The sequence below is a fragment of the Euwallacea fornicatus genome, chromosome 32 (assembly GCF_040115645.1).
Source record: "Euwallacea fornicatus isolate EFF26 chromosome 32, ASM4011564v1, whole genome shotgun sequence".
Taxonomy (NCBI): Eukaryota; Metazoa; Arthropoda; class Insecta; order Coleoptera; family Curculionidae; genus Euwallacea; species Euwallacea fornicatus.
The window spans coordinates 1,489,334-1,513,882 of NC_089572.1; the positions used below are offsets into that span (position 1 = coordinate 1,489,334).

The window sequence follows — 24,549 nt, forward strand, 5'->3', positions numbered from 1 at the left end:
ACAAGTGCAATTTTACATTAGCTTTTAATAAAGCGTTCTCGTGCATCGGAGACCTTGATTCCAATTTAATTAGTTGCTACTAAACTACGAAACGAATATTATTTATGATTTGTCATACTAGTACTAGTTACAATACGTAAAATAGCTGAAGGTTGGTTTATAAATGGAGTGTAACTCTTAAATTTTGGCAAACACTCGTATGAGCTATTGTTCTTAGACATCAGCCTTATAAACACTTGAAAATATTGAATTGCATCACGATTAACGATATAATCAATTCCGCAAAGTGTACCGATATCGTTTTTTAAAAGCGAGATTACTGATAGTGGGTGTTTTTCAAAATTATTTAGAACAAACTCGTATATTAACAATTGTATCTAAACATTTTAGAGAGAAGGTATGGGCAATAATTGGAGATTTATAAATGGGGATATCTGGTGGAAGTTTAAGACTGGTCTTGTCGTAGGCATAGACACATTCTTTTTTAAGTAAGTAATTTTTTTATAATTTTTTATTTCCCAGACAATGCCATCATATAGGTGATAGAATACTCAGGTTCAATAACAGACATTTTACAAATATAGTACATGTAAATTCCGGCAAGGAACCTTATAGATCTGTTTCGGTCACATTTGTCTCCATCACGGATTAAAGGTCGTTTATAAAATATATAGGTCAAGAACACTCTAGATTAAATGCTAAGATATTCATTATGAGAACATAAAATTGGTTTTCAACGACCACTTTTACTCTGATCTAACGCTCTGGTTCTTGTTAACGAATCACTACCGGATATAATTTTATACGATTATTTTGTATATAGAATCGATCCTGGAATTTTCCAAACTAGATTTTGTATCACCCTGTATGAAAACAAGTGTATTCTTTCAAGACGGACTTTAATGACCTATTTCAGGTCCAAAAATTGCAATAGATTGATTTACAAGCTATCTGCCGCTTGCAAATACCTAGAGGAAGTTAAGTTCTTTTTTGCTTTTCTTTTATACACGTCATTACTTGATTTGTGAACTCGTTAAAGTATAAATTTGATGAAAGTCTTTTGCATTATTTTCCTCAACTGGAAACTCAGTTGCTTTTGTAGACGTTCGTACTAAATCCACGAATCTATCAATTCGGTTTTTTCCAGTTCCGAAACAGAGAATATTCGTAATTTTCACAACAATCAAATTCGATCAAAAATACTTACCCTAAGTGCATTTTTATCTTGAAAGAAATTCCTTATTAAGCATCTGCGGAAGCTTGTCACTTGAGAATTTATACTATAAACTACTAAATAAATAAAAAATATAAAAATGTACCTGCTGGCCGTGAAAATTCTTAAAGATATCGAGTCCTTTTTAGCTATCTACGCGAAAAACTTTTAAAATATTTTACATAATATACAGGGTGGCCCTGCAATGACGGTTCAATGCTTGACCGAACATTCCTGAACCCAAAGTGTTTTAAATAAACTTACCTATATTCAATATGGCTTCGTTTGGGTGCTACAGGAGCTTCTCAGCTTAATATCGTTGTTTCGGAATAATTGCATAAATGCTTTTATCGATTTTCACTAATTTTGAAACTAAAAGTTTCTACACAAATTGGCGCGTTTTGATGTGAGCAAGATCGTTTTTAATGCGTGAGAATATTTAAAATCGCGCCTGGTTCGTTTGTATTTTTGTTGTTCCTTGTGACCCAACTGGCCTTAATTCTTTACCCATCACAAGCTGACTTATTTTGAAACTTTTTTGTTTTTTGAAAAATTTTCAGTAAGCATACAGTTTCTTAAAAAAAAAATTATTTAAGATTCTTTGCAGTTCATCATTGTCGTTTAGTCAGAAGGAAAAGATGAAAAAAGTTATAATTCTAAATAACTACCAACTTAGTTTAATTCGTTTAACAAATCTTCAAAATGTTGGCAATTTTGTTGAATACACGAATAAATTTATTTAAAAAAATTAATTTATTTTAACTGTACATTAGCGTCTTCCATTGGCATTATTTGGATTAAAACTAACCGTTTCCCTAAGTCGTCTTTCAATACTCATAAAAATTTGATGGCTCGGAACTCTGCGACTCATTAAAAAAAATCAATATTCTATAATCCCAGAAAAAAAGCAAATATTTATTACTGAAATAATTCATTGTTACTTCTTGAAAACAATTCGATATTAATTCTTAAAAAAAAATCTTAAAACAGTTAGATTTTCGGATTAATTTCGGCTCGAAGCAGAGGCGTACACAGAGGAAACCAGAAACATAAAAAATTCAATAGTAATCTCTGCAGAGAATTCAATATTAATCTTTGAAAAAAATTAAAAAAAAACAGTTCACCATTTTGAACTAATTTCAGTTTCCTCAGCGATAATATAATATTTCATTTAAAAAAACAGAAAATTCTTCAATTTACTATGTACTCAACTCTCATCAACAACAACCATAATAAATTCTATCGATACTTGAGACGTACTAAATATTTATGTTATTGTTGCGTATGACAGACAAAACGCAATTTTTTAAACACTTTTGTTCACAACAATGATACATTGAAGATATCATAAATAATTTGTTTGAGCAGAAAGTATATGCAAAAATACCCCTTTCACTTCTCGCTACTAGGTAGTAACTTTTAGTTCCAAAATTGGTGAAAATCACTAAAGCCGTTTAGCAATTATTTCGCAAAATAATATTTATGTGAGAACTTTAACGACTTATGTTTGGTTCAGGAATATTTGGTCAAACGTTATACAGTGATTTCAAGAACACCCTGTATATTAATTTTTTAATTTAAATTTCAAATAAGAAAAGGCAATTTTCTCTTCCTCTCCACAAATATCAATATTGGTTTTTAAAACAATTATTTCAATATTCATTTTATCGCAAATACTGCAAGCTATGTTAACTTGTACTCTTATCACCTCGAGCTTGCACGATCACCGGAACTGCCACTTTGTTATTTTTATCATGCCTTGGTGATGTTGAACTTGAATTTCATTTATCGCCAATGAATTAATTATAGTTAATTAATATACGCAAAAGTGGATGATGTTTTACTAATAATAACGAAATTGTTGCAAGAAAAATCTTTAGAGTTCCCCCTATAAGCGATTCAAGCCCCTTTAAGAATTGATTTTGGGATATATTTATAAGGACTTTTTAAAATTATTTTATTTTCCAGAATTGCCTCTCAAAATATTTCGATGTTATTTCCGAACACACTGTACATGGATTGATTTTTAACTGTAACTTGTTGTTGCTGCGGTTAATTTAAAATAGCCTCAATTGTCTGAACACGAACTCAACGTTTGGAACCAAAATGTTCGTTGTAGTTGCAGCGAACGTGATTTATGAATTATCTTCCTATAAAATGTCAAAAATTTAATTCCAGATTGGGAGTTGCGATAGCAAAACAGCCAGTAAAAACCATAATACTTTGCGGTATTGCTGTACTAGTAAGCGGACTCGGGTTCCTTAGGTTCAGGCAGGAGAAAAATCCTTTAAAACTATGGGTACCAGCACACACTACCTTCATTCGAGACTCGGAATGGCTTCTGAGTACCTTTGAGAGGGGTTTCAGCGAGGAGATTATCGTAATGGTAGCTGATGATGTGCTCACTCCTGATGGCATCAATAAAGTATGCGATTTTTTAAAATTATCGTTAAAAAGTCCTCAAGTGAATGATGAATTTTTAAAACTTTTATCAAATGCGAACTACACTTAAAACATTTCAGCTCCTCCATATCCATAACAAAATCATGACTGCGAAAACTTGGAATAATATCACAATGAATGATGTCTGCTTCAGGTAAATAAGTTCTTGGGCTACATGACGCAAACAAGTATCGGTCATTTCAGAATCCCTAAAGTTGACAAAAAGTTACTCAAGATATTGCTGGGCAATCTCCAAGACCAGCGCGACCCAAGTCTAACCATGCCGCCTGCCATGTATTGCAGCTTCCTAGAGATAATGAAGAGCGAGTGTTATACCAAAAGTATTTTAGAATTGTGGGATTTTAATGTGACTCAAATCTCATTGCTAACCAAAGAAGATATTGTTAATGCTGTTAATTCGTATGATGAGAAGTATGTAAAAGCTTTTAAGTGAAGGTGGTGAAGAGGGAGAGGGGAAGGATTAAGAACTTGCTGAAATTTTCCTTCTGGTAGGTTTACTGTTGGGAGTTTCAAGAACTACAAAGATTTACTTGGAGGTGTAGTGAGAAATGAGACCGGTCACATCATAAAAGCGACAGCAATAGAAAATCAGTGGTTTTTGCTCGTGAACTTTTCCTCAGTGGACATGGACAAAGCAGGAAACATAGCTGGCACAAGGGAATGGGTGAGGATCAAAATTTCTCCAATTACTGAATTATGAAAATGCGCCAAATATTTTTAACAAAATTGTATTGAGTGTGAATTTTCCCGCAGGCCTCCGAGGAAGCTCTGGAATGGGAACTGACATTTTTAAAAATCGCGGAGGACATTTCAAAAAGTTTCGAGGGGATTTATTATTTTGCCGGAAGGAGGTAAGAAACCCTCTATCAACCTCTTTAACCATTCTTTATTATTCTTTATTTGACTATAAGAATATCTCCTTAAGCAAGGTTTACACATGCTTGAAACATGACTCGCAAACTTTGAAGTACCTGTAAACTAGCATCAATAATTTGTGCAAATAAATATGTTAAAAGTAATTGAACTGTTCGGCGCTAGTAACTGGCGCCAATAAATCCTGCTACTCTGCTTCAAGGTTGCGTGGTTTATCGGCGCCAGTGCAATTATTGGCGCCAAAAAATTCAACTACTTTTATAGTTGGTATTGGTATGAATTTTTGGGGCCAGCTTGCTTGGACTTCAAAATTAAAATTTCTATATATGCAAAAACATTGGCGCCTGAACTAACTTGAACTATTCTTTCAGAAGACAGAGGTCCGTAGATTATCGTTCTGTGTATTAATCCTTTAGGCAATCGTAACAATTGCGCCAAAAATGTTAACTTTTTCACTTCTTTCAGTTTTGGAGATATTAGCAACAGTTCAACATTCAAAGACATGGACAAATTGTGTATAGGAGTAGCCATTATGGTCGTCTACGTGCAATTTGTAATATCAAAGTTTAATTGGTTAGAAGCAAGGGTAAGTCCGTAAAAACCATAATATTATAAAAACCTCAACACACACAAAATCTATAGTTTCTTTGACTAAATCTTTCTAATATGCTAAATTAGTTGGTTTTAGGTAGCGTTGGCCTGTTGTCTATAGGAATGGGTTTTATTGTCGGAATAGGAATATGCTCTTTACTAGGAATCTTCTACGGACCAGTGCACTTATCCTTACCATTCCTACTAATGGGGCTAGGTAAGGCACTTGTAATGGACTGCATAGTCCCAGAAATTTCAATTATAGATATTGAGTTATATGCAAAAGAAGCTAATTTATCAACACAAGAATAGTTTGCAGGAGTGGACGATATGCTGGTGATAATGAGCTGTTGGGATGAGCTAGCTGAAGAGAATCGAAGCTTGCCACTTCCCGAGAGGGTGGGAATTATGTTACAGCACGCAGGAGTTTCTATAACAATAACGTCCTTTACTGATGTTATTGCATTCATTATTGGATGTTTTACAGTAAGTAATTATGTGTTAGTAAAGCAGAATGCCGACTTAAAAATTCTCACTATGATAATCGAAGTTTTTCGATGAAGTTACTAAATCTGGGGCGAGTTGACTTGCATTCGCTCAATTCGGTCCACGTTACAAACATCATTACGTTCCTTTTGACTAATCGCCGTACGTCCGATTCTTTACGGAAACACTCGAATAGAACACGTTAGTTGGAAAGTGTAAACTCGTCCACTATTTAACATTCTTAGTCAAAATAAACGGCATTCCCCTATTGAGTAGAGACATACTATGATTTCAGAATCTCTGTGCCTTAAAATCGTTGAAATCCTCGAAACCGTCAAATCATGTCTTTGTTTCAGATTCTGCCATGTTTAGAATCATTCTGTATCTACGCTGCAGTAGGCGTGTTCATGACTTTCGTATTCGTGAACACATTCTTCGTTGCTTGCTTCGTCTTGGATGAGCAACGATTAGAAATGAGGAGAAATGGCATAATACCTTGCATCGAGCATCATACATCTTACACACCAAATGAATGTAGCCAAAAGAGGCTTACTAATAGAGTGTTTGAATATATTTATGGCAATATTATTCTGACCACTCCTGGAAAGGTAAGAAAGTTCGTATTTAGGCTTTTTCCCGTAGTCAGATTTTTTTGTTGTTTTTTTTTCAGATCATCGTCATATGCATCACTATAATATTTGCTGGATTTAGCCTAAACAGTGCCGTGAAACTAGAACAAAGGTTCGATCCTGTTTGGTTTCTGCCCGAAGAAACACATTTAGCAAAATTTTTCGAAGTTCGAGAAACTCATTTTACTCAATTGGGTTTTGATGGAGGCTTGTATCTGGGAGCTTTAAATTATAGCCAGGAAATATCAAAAATAAAATTAAGCGTAGAAAAATTGGAAAATTTGACTAATGTGACGAGAAACGTGGTATCTTGGGTGGAGCCCTTTAGAAATTTTGTTTTAGTCAATTTCAAACACGGTGAGTTCATTTATTTTTATACGAATTTCGCAATAAAATGAGATTCATATTTGGACGGTTTAGTTCTTTTTTTCTTACGGATAATTTTTTCCCCAATAATCTCATCATTTCGGTCAAAATTTCATCTCTTTTTTGAGAAGGACTGAGAATCGCATTTGCAGTGAATGAGGGAATCATTCGTGGAAAAGAATTAACATAAAAACGATTTTTAGGTCTCTAAATTACTTTTTTGTATCATTTTAGATATTTACAAATCAGATCTAGACGAAGCACGATTCAATGTCTTTATGTCTAAGTTCCTCCATAGTCCATTCTATGGGAGGTATCAGGGGAATTTTGTTTTTGAGACTGAATTGAAATGTGGTGCTCCTATCCCGAAGATTAAGGTAAGAGTTGTCTCGAACATTCATCAAGGTGAAATACCGACGTTATATCATTACGCAAATCTATTGCAATCACGTTTTTCTACCATTGTACCCACATGTTAGCGAGTTTTGTAACAATAAATTTTCTGGACTATCAAGGAAATTCAGGGCCTGATAATAAAAAGTATCGTTCATCTAACTTTCCGAAATGTATTTGGCTTCGCGCCACACGCGACTTTTCCCAGCGCATAGAAAAATTCTATTTTCTGGACCCTTAATAAAATATACTATGTATTACCGCAAATAAAATGTTTTTTTCATTGCTGAGACATATTTTTACCGCACAGGTGGCGGCAAATTTTTATAGTGCTCCACAAAATTGAATGCTTCAGAGCTTTGCGTTTTCAGATGTCGAGTATCGATTTCAGTATCATAAAACATATGGATCCAAGAGAGCAAATTAAACCAATGCACCAATTGCGAGATATTGCTGAAAACGTTCATTTCACCTCTGGAGATAAGTTCGCTACAGTGTGGTCCAAGATGTTTGGCATGTGGATTACGGACGAGGTATGGAGTGTTAGAGAGACTAATACACTTATCCCGCAGTTGATTTTTTTTATCTATATCTAATGCTAATAGAAATAAGTAATTATCCCGATTTGGTGCAGTACCCTGTACAGGATTTATAGTCTAAAGTTTCCCTTTCGGATATCCATAGTTTGAATCACTTAGTACACCTACCGCAGAAATATATAATGAAAATGTTTTTACGATAAGGTTCCAAAAATCGAACAACATACAAGGTGTTGCATGTAAAGTTATTTAAGATAGCGCCTAGCCATTTTTCTATAAAAAGTAGCCTTTATTCTATTGATCAAATTATATCATGAATGAAAAGTTTACAGAGAAGGGGACTTTTTATATCCTAAAAGTTAGCTACGTAGTTCCCTTTACCTGTAAAATAATTTCTGTAGAAATAACAAAACTAACAAATCCCCTTTGTTCCCCTGGATATTACCCTCTTAGAAAAGTTTCCAAGACTTTACTCCATTAGCCCTAAAAGGATTGCCTTTAGGTACTACTTTAAAACCGATATACATTTCAGTTGATTGACCAAGAAGTGGTGAGAAATCTGGAACTGGCTCTAATATGTGTGATGGGTTGTACTATCCTGTTGATAGTGAACTGGCAAATATGTTTCTGGATTTTCGTTTGTGTTCTGTTAACTATGCTCAATGTTTGTGGCTTTATGCAACGACTGAATTTGACAATTGATGTGGTAAGTTATTGACTGGATTACTATAACGTATAATAGAGAAAAATTCGCTATTTTAATTGTATACTTCAGGTTTCCTGTATTGGCTTAGAATTGGCGATAGGTCTTTGTGTAGACTATGCAACCCACATTGGTCACACCTTTCTAACCATACATGAAGGGTCCAAAAGGGAAAGATCACTGAGGACAGTCAGTTCAATAGGTGCCGCTGTCTTATACGGGGGTTTCTCAACGTTCATAGGAGTTTTCATGATGAGCCAATCCGACGCTTACATTTTCATTTCGTTCTTTAAGGTAATTACATAAATGCTTTTTTTCAACTTCGGATCGTGCTTCAGTGTAAACACAAGATACGCGTGAGCTAGGTTTGTGCGTGGTGCAATTGGGCACTCCTATACTCCCGCCCTTAGCAACTGCCATAAGTCAATCATAGTCAAGCTCCGGGAAAATATGACGAGTCAACGTTTTTAAGCTCCCCATCTTATGTCAGGAACGTTTCTCGTAGCTTTAGCTATCTTGTGGTTACTGCCTTTAGGATAAAGACTGCATCTATTTATACATTAGGGAAATACCTTACTTAGGATCAGATTCCTCACATGTATTTTTTAGTTCGCCAGTTTGTTCAGATAATTGAGTATTTGGAAGATGTAAAATTTCTTCGAAGTGTCTACCATCCTTCCTGCAATTATGTCTTTTCTGTCTGCAAAACGTCTCAGTTCTAGTCCTCATTTTGAAAATTCCACCACAAGGGCACACCGGTACGTGACCTACTCTGTTAGAGGGTTCTTATATAGAACTCTTAAAATTAAGTCTGACTCTCAATTTGTTAAGAATAAATCAATGCCACAAAATATGAATCAATAGTGGGGTACCGAATTAACACTTACTAGTAGGGGAAGGAACGTATTAATAATCGTAACCTAAAAGAGTAATATTTCTAAACTTTTGCTCCAGATTTTTTCCTTGGTGATCGTCTTCGGATTGTTCCATGGCACGGTGCTTTTTCCGGTCATTTTAAGTTGGATTGGTCCTGATCCATATCCAAAGATGTCTAAGCCTCTACGCCAAATTGATGTTACAGACGAAAGGACGGAATTGTAGGTTAAAATCAATATATATGGAGATTTATAACACTTGAGTTGTTTAATAAATTTATTTAAAAAAAACATGTGTAGTTCCACATATTTTTATTATCTTACGTTTTCTCCCCCTTGCCTTAACATTGGTTGAATAATATGTTTCTGTTACTTAACAGCGTAAACTTCCAGTTTTCTATTATATACAAAAATCTCATTTGGAAATTAGAGAGTTCATTTTAGCAACGTTCCGATAAAAACCAGATTTCTGACATAAAACTAAATCTGTGAAATGGACGAAAGAAGTTACAATGAACAATCGCCATAGCGTCACTGAGGTGGTTCATATGAGGAGTACTTAGTGTATACAGTGTTTACTCTAAATGCACCTTATAAATGTAAATTTGTCAGAATTATATTTGACATCAGCGTCAATACTGTCAAATAAGTAAATATCAATACAGAATACAGAAAAAAGATATCCAAAATCTAAAAACAAGTTGAATTTTAATGTATTTATTTAACATTGATAATAAATCACAACTGCTACATTATCTTAACTTGATCTAATTTTGCCAATAATGCCTTAACAGCATTAATAAATAATTAAGTAAGTACGTCCTAATAATCCAAAAGATACGTACGTACTAATTTCGCCTGTTTCCCAACACAGTTTCCTTAAAGGGCCAGCTGATGGTTCTCTCCTAGTTCAAAAGAAATGGAAAATATACCCGAAAACGAGACAAACGTAGATCTTAAAAAAGAGCGAGATTGTCTAGATGGTGAAGCTGACAATATATCGGAATTGATTGAGTTAGAAGAATCAAAGCTTGAATGTCCCAATGAGAACCGCTTTGTGCAGAGTACAGAAGCGACTGAAAAGGATACTGCAGCATTATGTGAAACTTTGATTGAGGAAAGTGCTTCTAGTTCTGAAAATGACAAAGAAGCTCAGTCAGATAGTGCTGCAGTTGACAGTTCGGTGAGTTGAGATTGAGTTTATTATTGAATTTGGCTTTTGTACTATATTTATGTGTCTAAGTTGTACTCATGGCACAGCTTATCAGCTCAATTCATATTCTCAAAGTTGAATTTAGCACTGCACATTAAGTTCAGTTATTCATCTGAAAGGACTTGAGAAGTTTTTGGGATTAAATTAAGAAAGGTATATGTGTCTTTTTGTTCTTCAAGACATTTCTTTTGTGCTATCACTTATTCTACCAAGCTAAAAGATTTTCAGCCCTCTCAGATGACAAGAACCTTTGCTATTAATAATTGTTTTAATTTGATGGGGATTCCATGTCATGATGGTGATTTCATTAACATAAATTGATTTATCTTGACACCTTAACATCCAACAGGGAACACATAAATATACTTGTCATAATCATACATTCTGTGCTATTTCAATTTTTTTCTAATGTCCAAGTATGACGTGGAAATGCCTGGGACATATGTCAAATTAACCATACTGCCGATGATAAAAAAGATACGTCTTTTTGACGGCGTTCCTGTGAATTATTATAAAAATCGAATCGAAATCTAAATAAAAAACTACTTTTCTTGCAGTCCTCATTGTCAGACAGCATAGTCGCAGGTATCCCAAATGACATTCTTGTGTTCTGTTGTCAACCGGAAAGTCCCGACCCCATGGACATGTTTCCATGCAAGGAGTGTGGTATGGTCGCTGGCTGCATATTTTGTCTTAAGTCGCACTATGAAAGCCTGCACTTGAACCTGGGCATCATCCAGTACAAGTGCAACCAGATGACATATTTGAAAAGCTACACGGAGATATGCAACAAATGTAGTTTGGTATGCGAGTGCACTGAGGAGATGATTGAGCACCGCAAAGTGCATTTCGTTACTTGTGACGTGTGCGACATGACATTTGATAACGCTCTATTTTTGTCCAATCATTGCAAGTCGACACATGAGAAATTTGAGGTATGTATTAGAGATTTTATAACGTCATTTTCCAAATAAGAGTTTTATATAGTCCAGAAATATTATACAGGGTGTTCGATGAAAAAAGGAATATTCTCAGTTTTAAAAATAAGTTACCAGGAGACTTTATATATATGGAAATGCATTATATAAACATATCGGTCTGCTTTAATTTGGATAGCCGGAGTCCCCCGGTCGACCAGTCAGCGACCAAGGCGTCTCAGTGATCCCTAAACTCATTCAGTTATGTAGATATCTGACTGCCACTATGCGATTGGCTCCAATTGAAACAAATCTCTTGATCTTACTAATAAAGGAACATTTTCTCGTCGAACGTTAAGCTCTAATCCTAAAGAATTTACACGCCCATGTACCTTATTTCTGGACGGAAACGGCAATTTTTCATAACCCTTGACAAACTTGTACTATTCGAGTCACTTCAATTCAACAAAATTTGCGACTTGCATTAAGACGAAGGGACATTTATTTCCCAGGTAATCATTAGTTGCGACTTGTGCGAACAATGGTTCAAACGCCTACAGGAGCTATCCGATCACTACGAGCTTTATCATGAAATGATCCTTTGTATCGTCTGTTTCCGGCGTTTCGCGGACCGGACTCAACTCACCCAGCACCACAGTACCCACAAGATCATTTTAACTGACTACAGTAACGTAATGCCGTACGCATGTTCCAAGTGCGACCAGGAGTTTGCGGAAATTAGCGAATTATCTGGTCATTTGATGCATGATCATCCGAAACTAAAAGCGGGCTACGGCAGTATAGTGTCGAAGGTGAGGTCGAAGAGCGCGTCATCAATGAGGAAGAGGCAGCGTGGTGTCGAATTACGCTTCGACGATTGCGGCGGTATGAGTTGTGAGGACTGTAGTTTGAGCGAATCGAAAAAAACGAAAGCGAGTAACGGTTAAGGTGTTAATAGGTATTAATAAAGTTCAGGTTTAATTGAAAATGGAGGATTTAATTTTCATCATCACACCGCACCTTCGGAAGAATAACGTATGATTGGTCTATCGTTTTTTTATCAGTAGGTACTAAATTGATTAAATTCACCTTGCACATCCTTTTTTTGTCTTAAAAAAAATACCGAACTTAGTGCTTTGTTGTTTGAGTTGTTTCTAGTTAACGGGACGTCTTGATTTGGTGTTATATTAAACACCTAGAAAAACGTCCTGAAAATTAAAATTTAAGACAAATGTAAAAGTCAATGTAGATGTTCTACATCAATAAGTTTTAGTATGATTAATCCCTTGGACATAAATAATTACCAAAATATTAAATTTGCACCTTGATTGGTTCAAAAACGAAGTGCAGAATAGCCTCAATAGAAGATATTAGGAAGCAGAAATAGAAGTGCTCTCGCATAAAGTGTTAAAATTAGGGAAGACCGTTGGTAAACGTGTTCTGTGCTAATGAAGTCCGAGTTTCTGGTGAAGAAATAAGTACTTTTAAAGAATTGATATATTAAAAAAGTGTAGGAACTCAAGTAAATGTTCTGTACCAATGAATCTTGAAATGAGCCACTGCCTGATTGCACAAGGTAAAACGTGCAGCTTGATGGGTGGTTTTCTTGGCATAACAAACTTATTGAACAACTTGTATAATCAACAAAGAATCTTCAACATCTGCAATCTTAATACTGATAAAAGTTTCCATCGGACGGCTGTCTGGAATACCCCGCATTAGTTTGAGGGGAATGATGGGAAGAATTCATTAGTTTTATGCTGCTTGGATGTTTTTTCTCTGTTATTCCCCCAATTAGCACCTTGTGAGCCTATAAGAGAAGAATATACAGGAAGGTCAAATCTGGAATCATCTTGAATTTGAGAAAGCTGAAAGAGAAAGGAGCTATCAATTAAATATTTTTTACTGGAATGACTACATGGATCTTTCAGAGGTGTTTTGCGTTACTACCTATTAACTGTTGCTATTGTGGCATTTTCCTATTTGAAAGCACAAAAGAAGCTTTCACGTTACTGAACAATACTTACAAAATTATATCTAAACGGAATAGCTGCTCTTCTCTTGCCACGTCCCTTAGTGTGGTCCCCAGCGCCCTTGGGAGCATCTGCCTCTGTCCTGGTCAAATTAAACGGTCTTTGCTCTCGATTTGGTGTTAAATCTCTGGTATTCCTCAATCGCCTCCAGGTGAGTACCCCTAGAGTCTCTGGCTGCAAGTAAACATCCTCCTTCTCGGCAAATAATTCAGAAGACTCGTTGAAAGTTGTAGCCAACACGAGATCAAGCGCATCTTTCGGAATTAAGTTTCTGTAATGCATTTTTGTGTATTATTTTGAAGTTTTTGAAATGGGGACCCTACTCGAATCGCTTAAAATTCGCGTTTCTTCTTGCACTGGCCAAAGTTTGATGCATGAACAACCTCTGAAATGGACTCGAAGCGGAGTCGTAGCAGGAGTCTTTCTTACATTCAACCAGTACTATGGGCTTGACAAAAACACCCTCATGGTCCAGATAGGGAATGCATCCTCTGTTCCTAATTCTCCCTGCTCGAATTAAATTGAAAATTGATTTATGCACGCATAAATCAGCCCCCTTTCGAAACTTACCCGCAGCCATTCTTTTCGGACGGAGACACGATCGCGTGTCACCAAGAATTTAAACTAAACAATATAAACCGTTGTAGGACATGCTTTGTACACTACGGGGGCTGGTTGTCCTGCGAATTGGGGCAGGGGGTGTAATCAAGCCGAGTAACATGCGGAATTCAATTTTTGCAGCGAGTGTGTGAGAAATGCCAATTTGGAGAAAGGTTTTTTTCGCACCGCGCTGGCGGCAGTTTTACTTGCAAATAAATTAAAATAATCAGTGGCGTCGGTTTCCTCAAGCGGCAATGTAGGTCTTTCGCAGGGAGATTTAAGTGCATCATAACGCCTGCATTGTAATCGAACTTTTTCGCGTGTTGCAACGTGCGTAAAACGGTCTTTATGGTAAGTGAAAGTTACTAAGGAAAACGATATTACAACTTCCAATTGCCGCACGTATGAACTTACGAAAAATGTTATGTTCGTTTGTAAGTGTCGTTGAAGCCCTGGGCCTTGGGAAGCATTGCGCTGTCCGTCGTGTTAATATACCGCACGTTTTAGATTGATCTTTCGAGGATGCACTAAAGTTAATTATTATCTCAAAGAAGTAATGTGCCTTTGAACCTGTAAAACAATCATTCGCGTGGCTTGACTAGAGAAAGCGGTTTTACGTGAAGATATGCTAAGCACCTTTTCATAACGAAATTCTGTTGATTTTCACTGTAGACCTCAGTTTCCTTTATCATCCCCGAAACAATAACTTTGAAAAAAATCAGATATGCAATAGGAAGGATTTGAAAGAGAACACAAAGCGGGAGAAATGTTTTCTATAATATTTCCACCTCATAACTTGGTACGTCTCTGGTCTGGTTCCGTAGTTGCTCAAAATTTTATTGTTTATAGAAGAATATGAATTGTAATTCCGAACGTAAATCATCGATGAGAGTGCCGTCTTTTCGGAACAAGAATTTTTTCCTTTCAAATTATATCTACTCAAATAAAAAGGTAAGCACGCTCTTGAATAACTTCCGATACAATAAACATAAACTATCATTTAACATGATAATCAGTGCCGCTGCGTGACGTCTTTGGGGAATAGGAACTTTCACCATTTTGCCCTCATATTATATTGTCCGGCTCAATTACGAATTTTTTTCTACTATTATTCGAGGTAATAATCATTGGCGTACGGTAATATCTTTTCACGAGTCTGGGAAAAGAATCATTGACGTAGCTTGCGTACCGTTAACACCCATTATGTCATTCAAATCAAATAATTGACCGGACGACTGTAATCTGGATCGTCAAGTACGGTATTAAGGGAATAAGACGCCTGTATGTAAAAATATATCTGTATATTGTTGATTTTCAACCATCCAGTCTTACACAATACTAAACTATGGTCAATTTTTATTTACAATCACAATCGAAATGTACAAAACAATACATGACCTAGACTAAACGTCACCTATCATCGTATCTTTCCTCCTTCAGCGGTACCTGAACATATGCGTATTTCCTCTTCGCGTCTGCCCACTGAACAGCCAGGTACATGATCTCTAAAATCAAACTTAACATATTTAAAACGCAAGAAGTAGCAATGATTCCCACAAGGAAGCAATTTACTTCCTCGCAAGAGAGGTCCTGGTAATGGTAACTGCTACTAAACGCCCAATGGGTGGAATTCGTGGTGGAACATACACACGTGGTGTTGAGGTGGTCATGTGGGGTACAGACGGCCGTGTGGAGGTAGACAATGTGGCAAATGCAGATCGCGAGAACTACAATGGATGCTGTAACGGAGATGACGGTGGTGGTAAGGCTGATGAACTGGAAAAGAAATTCCTATTTGGTCAGGAATTAGAGTTTTCTCTATCTGGAGTATAAAATCTCGTCTAGGGAGTCTCCCTGTCAGAATTAACTCTCCAGTGACAAGTTTTAACTCCCAAAAGCCCGTTCGAACAGGGATCTATTCGAACATCACTCCCACTGATTCCAAAAAGGAGAAAATGGTGCAGGTGAGGACAAGATTTTTAGTGAAATTTGGGGGCCATGAAAGTGCAGAATCGGCTTCTGTCGACATGGATTTACATATTACTAAAAATTCTCTTTTTCACAGGTTTTAAAGGGTCTTAAGTGAGAAATATACAATCTGAAAAAATTATTATAATTAACGATACACCCTAAAATACCTTTGATACATGGAAATGACATCCTAGACGTCTATCCGGATACGGTCGGGGACAGAATCCAAGAAAGAAGCACCCCACCACACCCGACACAAACACCTACAATTTAATAGAAATAAATTATCTAATTTGGAACCTTCACACCTCAGTACTCACAGGTACCGCACTCCAATATGGAAAATCCAGGAGCCTTAATGTAGGACTCCAGAGAACCATCCACATGGACGTAAGACACATAAGAATTCCCATAATTATGGTAATAATTTTCATTGATTTGACTAGTTTGTAGTGTTTTATCACAAGTGGCAGGTACTTCTTCGGAACTAAAACCAATATCTTTGAACTCCCTGTATGCTAAAGTGTGGAGTATTCTTACTTCTTCCATTTCTATACATCACAATCATCCGACTGTGCCTCAAACTGTTTCTGGTAGGGGTGTGCTTGTCGCCTAAACTTCTAGATGCAATATTCTGTGGAACTGTGGTCATCAAGTTTACGGTCTGAGTGGGATTTAGTGGTTCATCCAACCTGTAATTTCGAATTGTTTTACAGTGCGTCCAACACAAAGATGCACAGCATGAAGATCTCGTAGATAGTAATAAATACAGACTTGGTTAAATGAGAGAAAAATTGTGCGTTCCAGGATATAGTTCTACGGCCATTAAATGAGGAGGTTCCGACTGTTGCTTTTTAAGATTTACAAGTAAATTTTGGCAGGTCAACGAGAACTACGTAATCGAAAATCTGGCTAAGAGCTAGAGATGGTTCAATTTGGAGTAGCAATTAAGGTCAAGTTTTAACTGGTATTTGATTTTTGATGTAATTTTCGGTATTTGTTAATACACCTATTCTGTATGATATAATAACGTTTTATAATTTATAAATTTTATAAAAATGATTTCAGAAGGAATCTCGAACACGGTCGCGCAAAATCATTGGCATGCGGCCTATGCCGGCAGTGTAAGTTTGTGGTCAGTTACGTACGAAAATTAGCATTCGAGACTGCTTGACCCTCAACGCTTAACAAAAATTATATTATTATGGAAATAATATATCTTTTTATTATAAGTATATTTTCCCACAAATGTCTCATAAATTTAAACAGGTAATTTAGGTTGTTATTACCTACCTATTTTGAACCGAACCGTTGTTGTTTCCATTTGGAAATTTGAAACTGGTCTCTGTGTTGTTGCCCGCATCTGTGTCTACGAGACAACTTTGGGGCCTGCTGCTCAACCCTTTTTCGGAATTATCAACCGCCATCTTCAAACCTGAAAGGAAATGTCGTTAAATGGATAGTTAGCAGCAGGCAACCTGTATTGAATTAAAAGCCGTGTTATCCTGTCTCGTAATTCTCTTCAAAACAATTTTTTTTATCACACATAGACGCAAACGAAAATAATTACCTGGTAATTTGTGTGCACACCCACATGTTACATAATTATGTAATTAAATACCAAACACGGGCCGGAAATTATTTGGTTCCAGTACCCAATTAATGCAACTTCCTCGAATAATGATAAAGGAGGTTAATGGTGCTAAAACCGGTAATTGATACAATTGGAAAAAACATAAATTTTCATGCAGGAATATGTGGGAGTACCTAGTTGGTGTGCATGCAAACAATGTGGCTGACATGGCATTTTCAAAGGTCATTAGACGAATATCTCTAACTGTTACACAATAATAATTGCTTGACCTATATGTATAATTTTCTTCGAAAATCTTCAAATTTCGGGAAAATGATTAAACGATGGCGGTGCAAGCACCGCCCCTATCGTTTGTTTCTCCATAGCGACCGGCCGTACTTTTGACATAAACGTATTGTTACGTTGCCAAATGAGTCAGATGATCCGAGAAAGGCAGAAATTTACGCATTTCTTTAAACACACATCGATTTCATTTAAGTTTGTAAGTTTCGTGAGTATCCAAAGCATTGCGGAAATCTATTTTAACACTAATACTTACAGTTCATAATTAATTGAAATGGACGAGAAGAATTATCTTCAAACACATTTGATGATCGGTAGAATGGTACTGCGCCCAAAAATTAAATTAATGTGCTGGGAACCGTCTGATACCTACTTTGCCAGTGGATGTTTGGTTATATTTCTGCTGTTTATGTTACAATATTAAAATAAAATAACAAGCCATAATTAAAAAAGAATGTCTAATAATGGAAAAAGGACGTATTTCGGATTTTCCAAGCAATAATAGATAGATAATGTAACCTTATTGAAGTCTTTGGAGGACTTTGTTATTTACATGGAGTGTTTCGGGCAAAAATGGCAAGAGATTAAGGGTGTAGTTGAATGCGGCCAGAACGAGGACCCTGGCCTCACCCATCTTCGAAGTAACAAATTTAAAAAAATGAGTAATGCCAAGGAACATGAAGTTTCGGATTTACCTGTTCTCTAAATGGTCGCGTTGGTTTCGAAAAGGCACATTTACCAACAAAAACTATCCTGTAATATAGGAAATTCAATGCGGAATTAAAGAATATTATTATAGCATCGTATTTGGGCTTTGAGTAGTAGCAGAAACACGAGGATTTAATTTTTTTAAAATCGGCTTTCCGAAGAAATATATTAAAATGTCTATATCCCGAAGAAGGGTCAGGATAGAGCCTTATTGCGGGCCGCATTTAACTACATTTTAGATGGTCACCTTATATGAACTTACATTTAAATAAAATATTTAAAAAAATAAGTTGAAAAATAAATGCGATACGCCGCTGGTTTTGGAGTCGTTATTTAATGATCATTTCTCGACACCTACTCAGGACCATTTCTGCAGTTTACTTCGCACGACAAACAGTGGGGCGCAACATTCCTTTGAGACGTAATGATTCTCCATACCGAACTACTCGATAACTTATTTCGCACTAATACATTAACAAATTCTCTTGGAATGCCTCTGGATCTATGACGATTCGTAAGAACAATTTGGCTGGATACTTCCACAAGCAGTAGCGCACGTGGATTTTAAATGATAAAAAAATAATTTTTCCTTATTTCGAAACATTTCTGCTTTTACGATTCAAAATAATGGTGCAACAATGCCCTTTCCACGAACCTGATCCGACACGCTTTTGGTTTTTCAGCAATCGCAGCCGATTTTAATTCTCGGTGGAATTTCAGATTTCAGGCCTATATTGGTGTTTTATCACCGATTTTCCTCTCGGCGCTGCTATTTTTAGGTCTACGGAAGATGGAAACAAAGTAAACTTGCTGACCCGTTAATTCTGTTATTCCAGAAGGATTGTTGATAGAACCGGAGCACTTTGATGGATTACCGCACACCTATTTAGTTTTCTATATTTGACCTGTTATTTAATGCCCATTAAAACGTTTGAGAATTGAGGAATTCGTAAACTTCTACGGACCCATTGTCTGTTAATAAACTGTTTAGACCAATGTTCTTTTACCTGACATTTTTTCATACCATTTTTTATTATTAAAAATGATTTTTACCCTTCATCCAGGCAAGCCAAAGGAGTATTTGGCTGTACATGTTTGGCGGAAGGTGAAAGCTGCTCATCGGCGTACAAACAAAGCAATTTTTATGGTTTTAGTACAATTAAAATTAACATTGCACTTCACTGCTCTGTGACCAGACAAGAGTTTGGAGCATAGCGTACGAGTCGAGCAGAGATACGATAAAGAATAAAAAACCAGGGACGTATCACCTTTCCCTATGAAACGAATCAAGTCGAGACGTTTCCAAATAACAGGTTTATGCCTCAATCTAAGAAACCCATCAAGGGTGCCCCTGATATTCAAATAAAACGTAATTTTGTACATCTCTAACGATTTCTAAGTTCTTACTCGCGGACGAAGAGACCTCCAGCGGCTTCACCACTGCGCCAAGACTTTTATCAAACGTACAATTAAGCTATGAATATTTTCAAGGTTTTTCCTCTATATCAGCGACGTATCAAGAGAGCATGATTTGCTTCAATCTGGAAACCGCGTTAGGGGGCGATTCAACAACAGGCACCCCCCTCTAAGAAACGTCCCTGGATTTTGATATTTAAACGCAATCGGCATTTGGGAACTGCATAATTTTTCATCCCGAAATATTCCAGTGGTATGCCGTAAAGTGATGATTTTTTAATACCCGACATAACCCGCAAGAGTATCAATTCAAATCAGAATGAGTTCAGGGGCGTCGGTGATATTTTCGGACTATTGATCGACTTTTTTCAGGGAGCTGTGGAAATATACGACGCACGTAGAGTAATTTTTAACTGCTCAAATCAGTGTCTCAAGGGGTCGAAGCGATATATACAGGGTTGGTCCGTATATTCAGACAGCTCCTACCACTTTTATGACAAAAAGAAAAATTTTAAAAACAAAAGTTGTAAGGTTCATTGTAAATCGTCAAAGAGTAATGCATAACACGACAGGTGAATATTGCGACGCCAAAAGCAACAAAAAGCCGGTAAATTTATAACGGAACACCTTGTGTATTTTATTAAAAATTGATTAGACCTTTATTTTCTTATTTTACGGAGAGAATAATGAAAATGCGATAGCAAAATGAATAAGAATTAGTAACGACGTTGGGTCCATTTGTTTATTCATGGCAACGGCAATTTGCAAAAGCAATATAATTCTACATTTTAAATGCAAATACCGCGAGAACGGCAGCACTAAACCTCCGCATGTTACACATTCTCGAAATCTGAAAATAAAGGTAAATTTAATTCATATAAAATATACAGGATGTTCGGTTGCAAATTTACCGGTTTCGGGTCCCTTATTAACTTTGCAATATTCATCTGTTGTGTTATGTAAGTTTTTTTGGAGACTTAAGCCAAACCCTACAACTTTTGCATATAAAGTTTTTCGTTTTTTATATAATAAAAGCAGTAGGTGCCGCCTAAATACAAGGTGTAACGTATCAACACGGAGATAATTCAAGGGTCGATAATCCTCCGAAAAATAAAAAAAATGCTAATAGACCCATTGTTAAAAACTCACTATCTTCGATGTACAGGGTGGCAAAGTTTCAATTATTTTTTCATATTTTGCGGTTCTCTCACGTGCGTCTTCAATTTAATTTTTGAAAATTCGAAACGTAAAAAATCTAAACAAAAACACTACAATGGTTGCAACTTAGCCATGGTAGCTTAGATTACTGACCGTAATGTGTGGACTGTACCTTCGCAACCCGCATCGGTACGTAAGTTTTAAAATTCCACGAAAACCGTGATTATTACGAAAATACTGCAAAAGACCAAAAAGCTAAAGAACCGACGAGGAAACTTTAATTTGGGGTCAGAGTTTATATAGGGTTTTACAAAGAAATATACAAAACGGGAAATAGTGCATGGCCTTAAAGAACATAACACCCTGTAGATAGTTATCGACGATTTTGACATTTTTTTGTAGAAGGTCAGAAAGAAAATAGGTGCACGAAATTTCCTAAAATTTAACTCGAGGCATATGTCAGAAAACATAGAATATTCGGAAAAAATGTGAAACTTTACCACCCTGTATATCGAACATGGTGCGTTTTTAACCATGGATCTATTAGCATTTTTTTATTATTTTATAGAGCACTATAGCCCCTTGAAATATCTTCATGATAATATGTGTATGGACCTGTATATGGACCAACCCTCTACATCTTTCAAACTTACCAACTTCGCAAGAACTTTTCCCTTACTAGAATTTCATTTAAATTTAAATTGCGGTAATCAAGTTTATACAGGTCATGGTTCTTAGTGAAATTAGGCACAAATCGACGAAGCATGTATTTCAAAGTTATGCGGTCACCTCGTAATGTTTCTCAGAAGAACGTTTCATAGTTCGTACTTGCACAACCAGGATACGTAAATATTGCTGGCGATTCTGCCAAAAACATTTCTCAATGTTTTCTATGACAATTTTGAATAAACTCCAACAAGCTAAATACAAAAATAGAAAATATCTTGCTTTCCTTACCTGGAGAAGCGGATCTCTATTCGAAGACGGTTCTCGGGCGTTTCGCATGAAAAGAAATCCAATAATGAGTAATGGGGACCATTAAGATTCACTTAAGCATCACATTCACAATTATTTCACAAGCAAATAACACGAGGAAATTCTGTAGAAACATTAAACACGAGCGACTGTTGACTGTACATTGAAATATCCGTTTCGTGCCGAGTGAATGGGTTTCTCGTCGGCTGTTGTGTTGTTACCTGAATCGACCAACTCACCTGTCTTTGGCTTAATGGGCAAATGGGTTGAATACCTGCCTGCTACATTGTTGCTTAGTAGTCTAATCGGTGGAAGGGTTAAAATACGTTTTTTTTTTAGCGTTATACAGGGTGATTCAAAAGTACGGGTCGCGATTTCATACACAACATAACATAATTCACACGTGAATAAATGATGATGAATGAAGATGAGATGAAATTTTAAAACCCTTTTTTCTAAATCGTCTCTCAACAAAGTTGTAACGTTTTCAAAATGCGGCGGTAAAGCGGCTTTTTGACCCTAATTAGCGAATCCGAAATCACAAATTGTTAAAATCGAGGAACTAGCCATAAAATTGTATCTGGGATATTTTTACAAAAAAAAAAAAACATTTTGAAATCAGTGGCTTAACGTTTTTTTAAGGTGGGCTAGCACACGTGCTTGATACAATTTTTGTGCAATATAAAATTTTGACCCAATATCGTAATCGTAAAAAGGAACCAGCTTAAAAAAATGTACTTTTTCTCGAATTCGCTTAAGCTTCGGATTTCCAGAAAAAAAGTAAAAAATATCACGTAAAAAATTATATATTTCAAAAAAAAGTTCTATAAAAAAAATAAGCATGTGTACCTTACACAATGTTACGCCACTGACTATTTAAAAATGTTCTTTCTGGAAAAATACTCCAGATTTAATTTTATTGGTACCTACCAACTTCAATACTTTGACTTCTCATTCATCAATTAAGGTCAAAAACCGCCCTATCGGTTCTATTTTTAAATCGTTATAATTTTTTAAGAAACGATTCAGAAAAAAATATTAAAGTTTTTATCTTATATTAATGTGCGGAACATGCCCCTGAAGTAGCGGCCCGTATTTTTGTATCACCCTGTATATAACGAAAGTAGCAATACCAGTAGGTAATTCATTAGCAAGTCCATTGTAACTGGAATAACCTGACAGATGGATAGCCGATGTCTTGAATTCTGGACAACTAGAAGATGGACACTCATAAAAAATTAAAGGTTTAAGCGACTTTAAACACAGAAAATTTTATGAGGTTTCTAACTATCACGCATTTCCTTCGAATCTATTTGTCCTAATTTTCAAAGTAAATAATGCATTTGAAGAATTGCAGCTAATAATTTAACAAACGCAAATTTATATCTATTATTGTTCAATATTGGGACTTGAGTTGCTCTGTTTGATAGTGGTAAAATAGCACCCGATCCTCATTCCCGCACTGGGGCCGCAAAGAACCACTTTCAGTGCTCAAATACGTGCAAAAAACTGCACTTTTTAACAAATTTCGTCTCTTCAAAGTCTTTCTTATCAAAAAAACGAAGTAATCGTGTTCTCCGATTTAGCATCGTCGCTGTTTATTGTAGATAAATGAATTCATGCAGTAACATAAAACTCATTGTTGAAGATGTATTTTTCCCAAATAACCTTAGTTAACTGAGCGTTTCAGAGCTAAAAACAAATTGAATTGGATAACTGAAGATGAAAATATTGGCGCCACCACTGACGGGCTACTAGCAGGTAGTACGCTGTTTAGATTCTGCGAAAAAAAGTCTGGATAAGGTTATTTTCAAAAACATTAATGCCCTTAAGATAAGGAGGCAACTACCATTTAGCTTCCCCTCAGAAATTCCAGGGGAACGCATGCGCAGTAGGCGGTTTGGAATGTTGTCCAAAAACTTTAAACATTATTAGTTACCAATCTTTTAATCCAAAAAATAAAAACACTGCATTTATATTTATGCCATAAATCGTTTAAAAATTGCTAGCGTTTTCCAGTAGCATCGTCGAGCCTTGATGGGAAAATTTTTCCCAGGCAAATGCTTTTGCTACCTATCGCCACCACTGGAAACTTACCACTACAAAGTGTAATGCTTTCCTAAACAAATTATAAATTCAATTAATGTATCCTTCATCAAAAAATCCAGTGGCGTAGGGCCCTATTTTTTCAAACATCAAAGCAAATTTCACATATATTTGAACCTCGGGTACATAAAAACATCTAACCCCAAACACTCACCTACACACTTAATGAAGTTTAAAACAAAACAGGCTGGATTAGGGATAATAATCAAATACTTAAAATACTTACCTCAAAGAAACCTTTTATAATAATGCCATAACTCATTTAAAAACATACAACACAATAACTTTAGTTTGGACAACAAAGGCGATGAAGGAAAAGAACCGGAATGTTAACAAGGGTTTCGTCCGAGCCCTTAGTAAAAGGCATGCTATGTTCAATTCATTTTAACTGAGAATAGTTTGCAATTCCACCGCTCCAACAACTGCCACTTGTGTGAAGTGTTAT

At 36.0% G+C, this 24,549-nt stretch overlaps 4 protein-coding genes across 9 annotated transcripts; 2 read left to right on the forward strand and 2 right to left on the reverse strand.

Moving 5' to 3' along the window:
• The first annotated feature begins 58 nt into the window (after positions 1–58).
• On the forward strand, positions 59–9,415 carry LOC136348249 (patched domain-containing protein 3-like). 2 transcript variants are annotated; one of them, XM_066298935.1, is made up of 17 exons: positions 59–151; positions 391–488; positions 3,392–3,638; positions 3,736–3,809; positions 3,860–4,087; positions 4,169–4,340; positions 4,430–4,527; positions 5,015–5,135; positions 5,228–5,357; positions 5,460–5,626; positions 5,983–6,234; positions 6,297–6,612; positions 6,856–6,998; positions 7,386–7,547; positions 8,086–8,259; positions 8,329–8,550; positions 9,211–9,415. In XM_066298935.1, exons 2-17 carry the CDS (start codon positions 400–402, stop codon positions 9,355–9,357), a joined length of 2,742 nt encoding a protein of 913 aa, XP_066155032.1. In that variant the 5' UTR covers positions 59–151; positions 391–399; the 3' UTR covers positions 9,358–9,415. The 2 variants fall into 2 exon arrangements, with proteins under 2 accessions (XP_066155032.1, XP_066155033.1); XM_066298936.1 differs by lacking the exon at positions 59–151 and adding an exon at positions 188–325.
• A 368-nt stretch (positions 9,416–9,783) lies between these two features.
• LOC136348251 (zinc finger protein 691-like) lies at positions 9,784–12,249 on the forward strand. Of its 3 annotated transcripts, none has more exons than XM_066298944.1 (4): positions 9,784–9,942; positions 10,006–10,314; positions 10,902–11,279; positions 11,774–12,249. In XM_066298944.1, exons 2-4 carry the CDS (start codon positions 10,051–10,053, stop codon positions 12,206–12,208), a joined length of 1,077 nt encoding a protein of 358 aa, XP_066155041.1. In that variant the 5' UTR covers positions 9,784–9,942; positions 10,006–10,050; the 3' UTR covers positions 12,209–12,249. The 3 variants fall into 3 exon arrangements, with proteins under 3 accessions (XP_066155041.1, XP_066155043.1, XP_066155042.1); XM_066298946.1 differs by having other exon boundaries at positions 9,785–9,946; XM_066298945.1 differs by having other exon boundaries at positions 9,785–9,942; positions 10,017–10,314.
• Positions 12,250–12,256: 7 nt separating this feature from the next.
• Positions 12,257–14,021, reverse strand: LOC136348253 (protein CFAP276). Of its 2 annotated transcripts, none has more exons than XM_066298951.1 (4): positions 13,865–14,021; positions 13,618–13,801; positions 13,289–13,565; positions 12,257–13,071 (listed from the first exon to the last, which is right to left on the reverse strand). In XM_066298951.1, the coding sequence occupies exons 1-4, from the start codon at positions 13,872–13,874 to the stop codon at positions 12,931–12,933; spliced, it is 612 nt and encodes a 203-aa protein (XP_066155048.1). In that variant the 5' UTR covers positions 13,875–14,021; the 3' UTR covers positions 12,257–12,930. The 2 variants fall into 2 exon arrangements, with proteins under 2 accessions (XP_066155048.1, XP_066155045.1); XM_066298948.1 differs by having other exon boundaries at positions 13,618–13,804.
• A 1,159-nt stretch (positions 14,022–15,180) lies between these two features.
• LOC136348368 (uncharacterized) lies at positions 15,181–24,527 on the reverse strand. Of its 2 annotated transcripts, none has more exons than XM_066299146.1 (6): positions 24,331–24,527; positions 17,159–17,300; positions 16,406–16,557; positions 16,186–16,352; positions 16,033–16,128; positions 15,181–15,670 (listed from the first exon to the last, which is right to left on the reverse strand). In XM_066299146.1, the coding sequence occupies exons 2-6, from the start codon at positions 17,290–17,292 to the stop codon at positions 15,305–15,307; spliced, it is 915 nt and encodes a 304-aa protein (XP_066155243.1). In that variant the 5' UTR covers positions 17,293–17,300; positions 24,331–24,527; the 3' UTR covers positions 15,181–15,304. The 2 variants fall into 2 exon arrangements, with proteins under 2 accessions (XP_066155243.1, XP_066155242.1); XM_066299145.1 differs by lacking the exon at positions 24,331–24,527 and adding an exon at positions 21,981–22,364.
• Between the last annotated feature and the right edge of the window lie 22 nt (positions 24,528–24,549).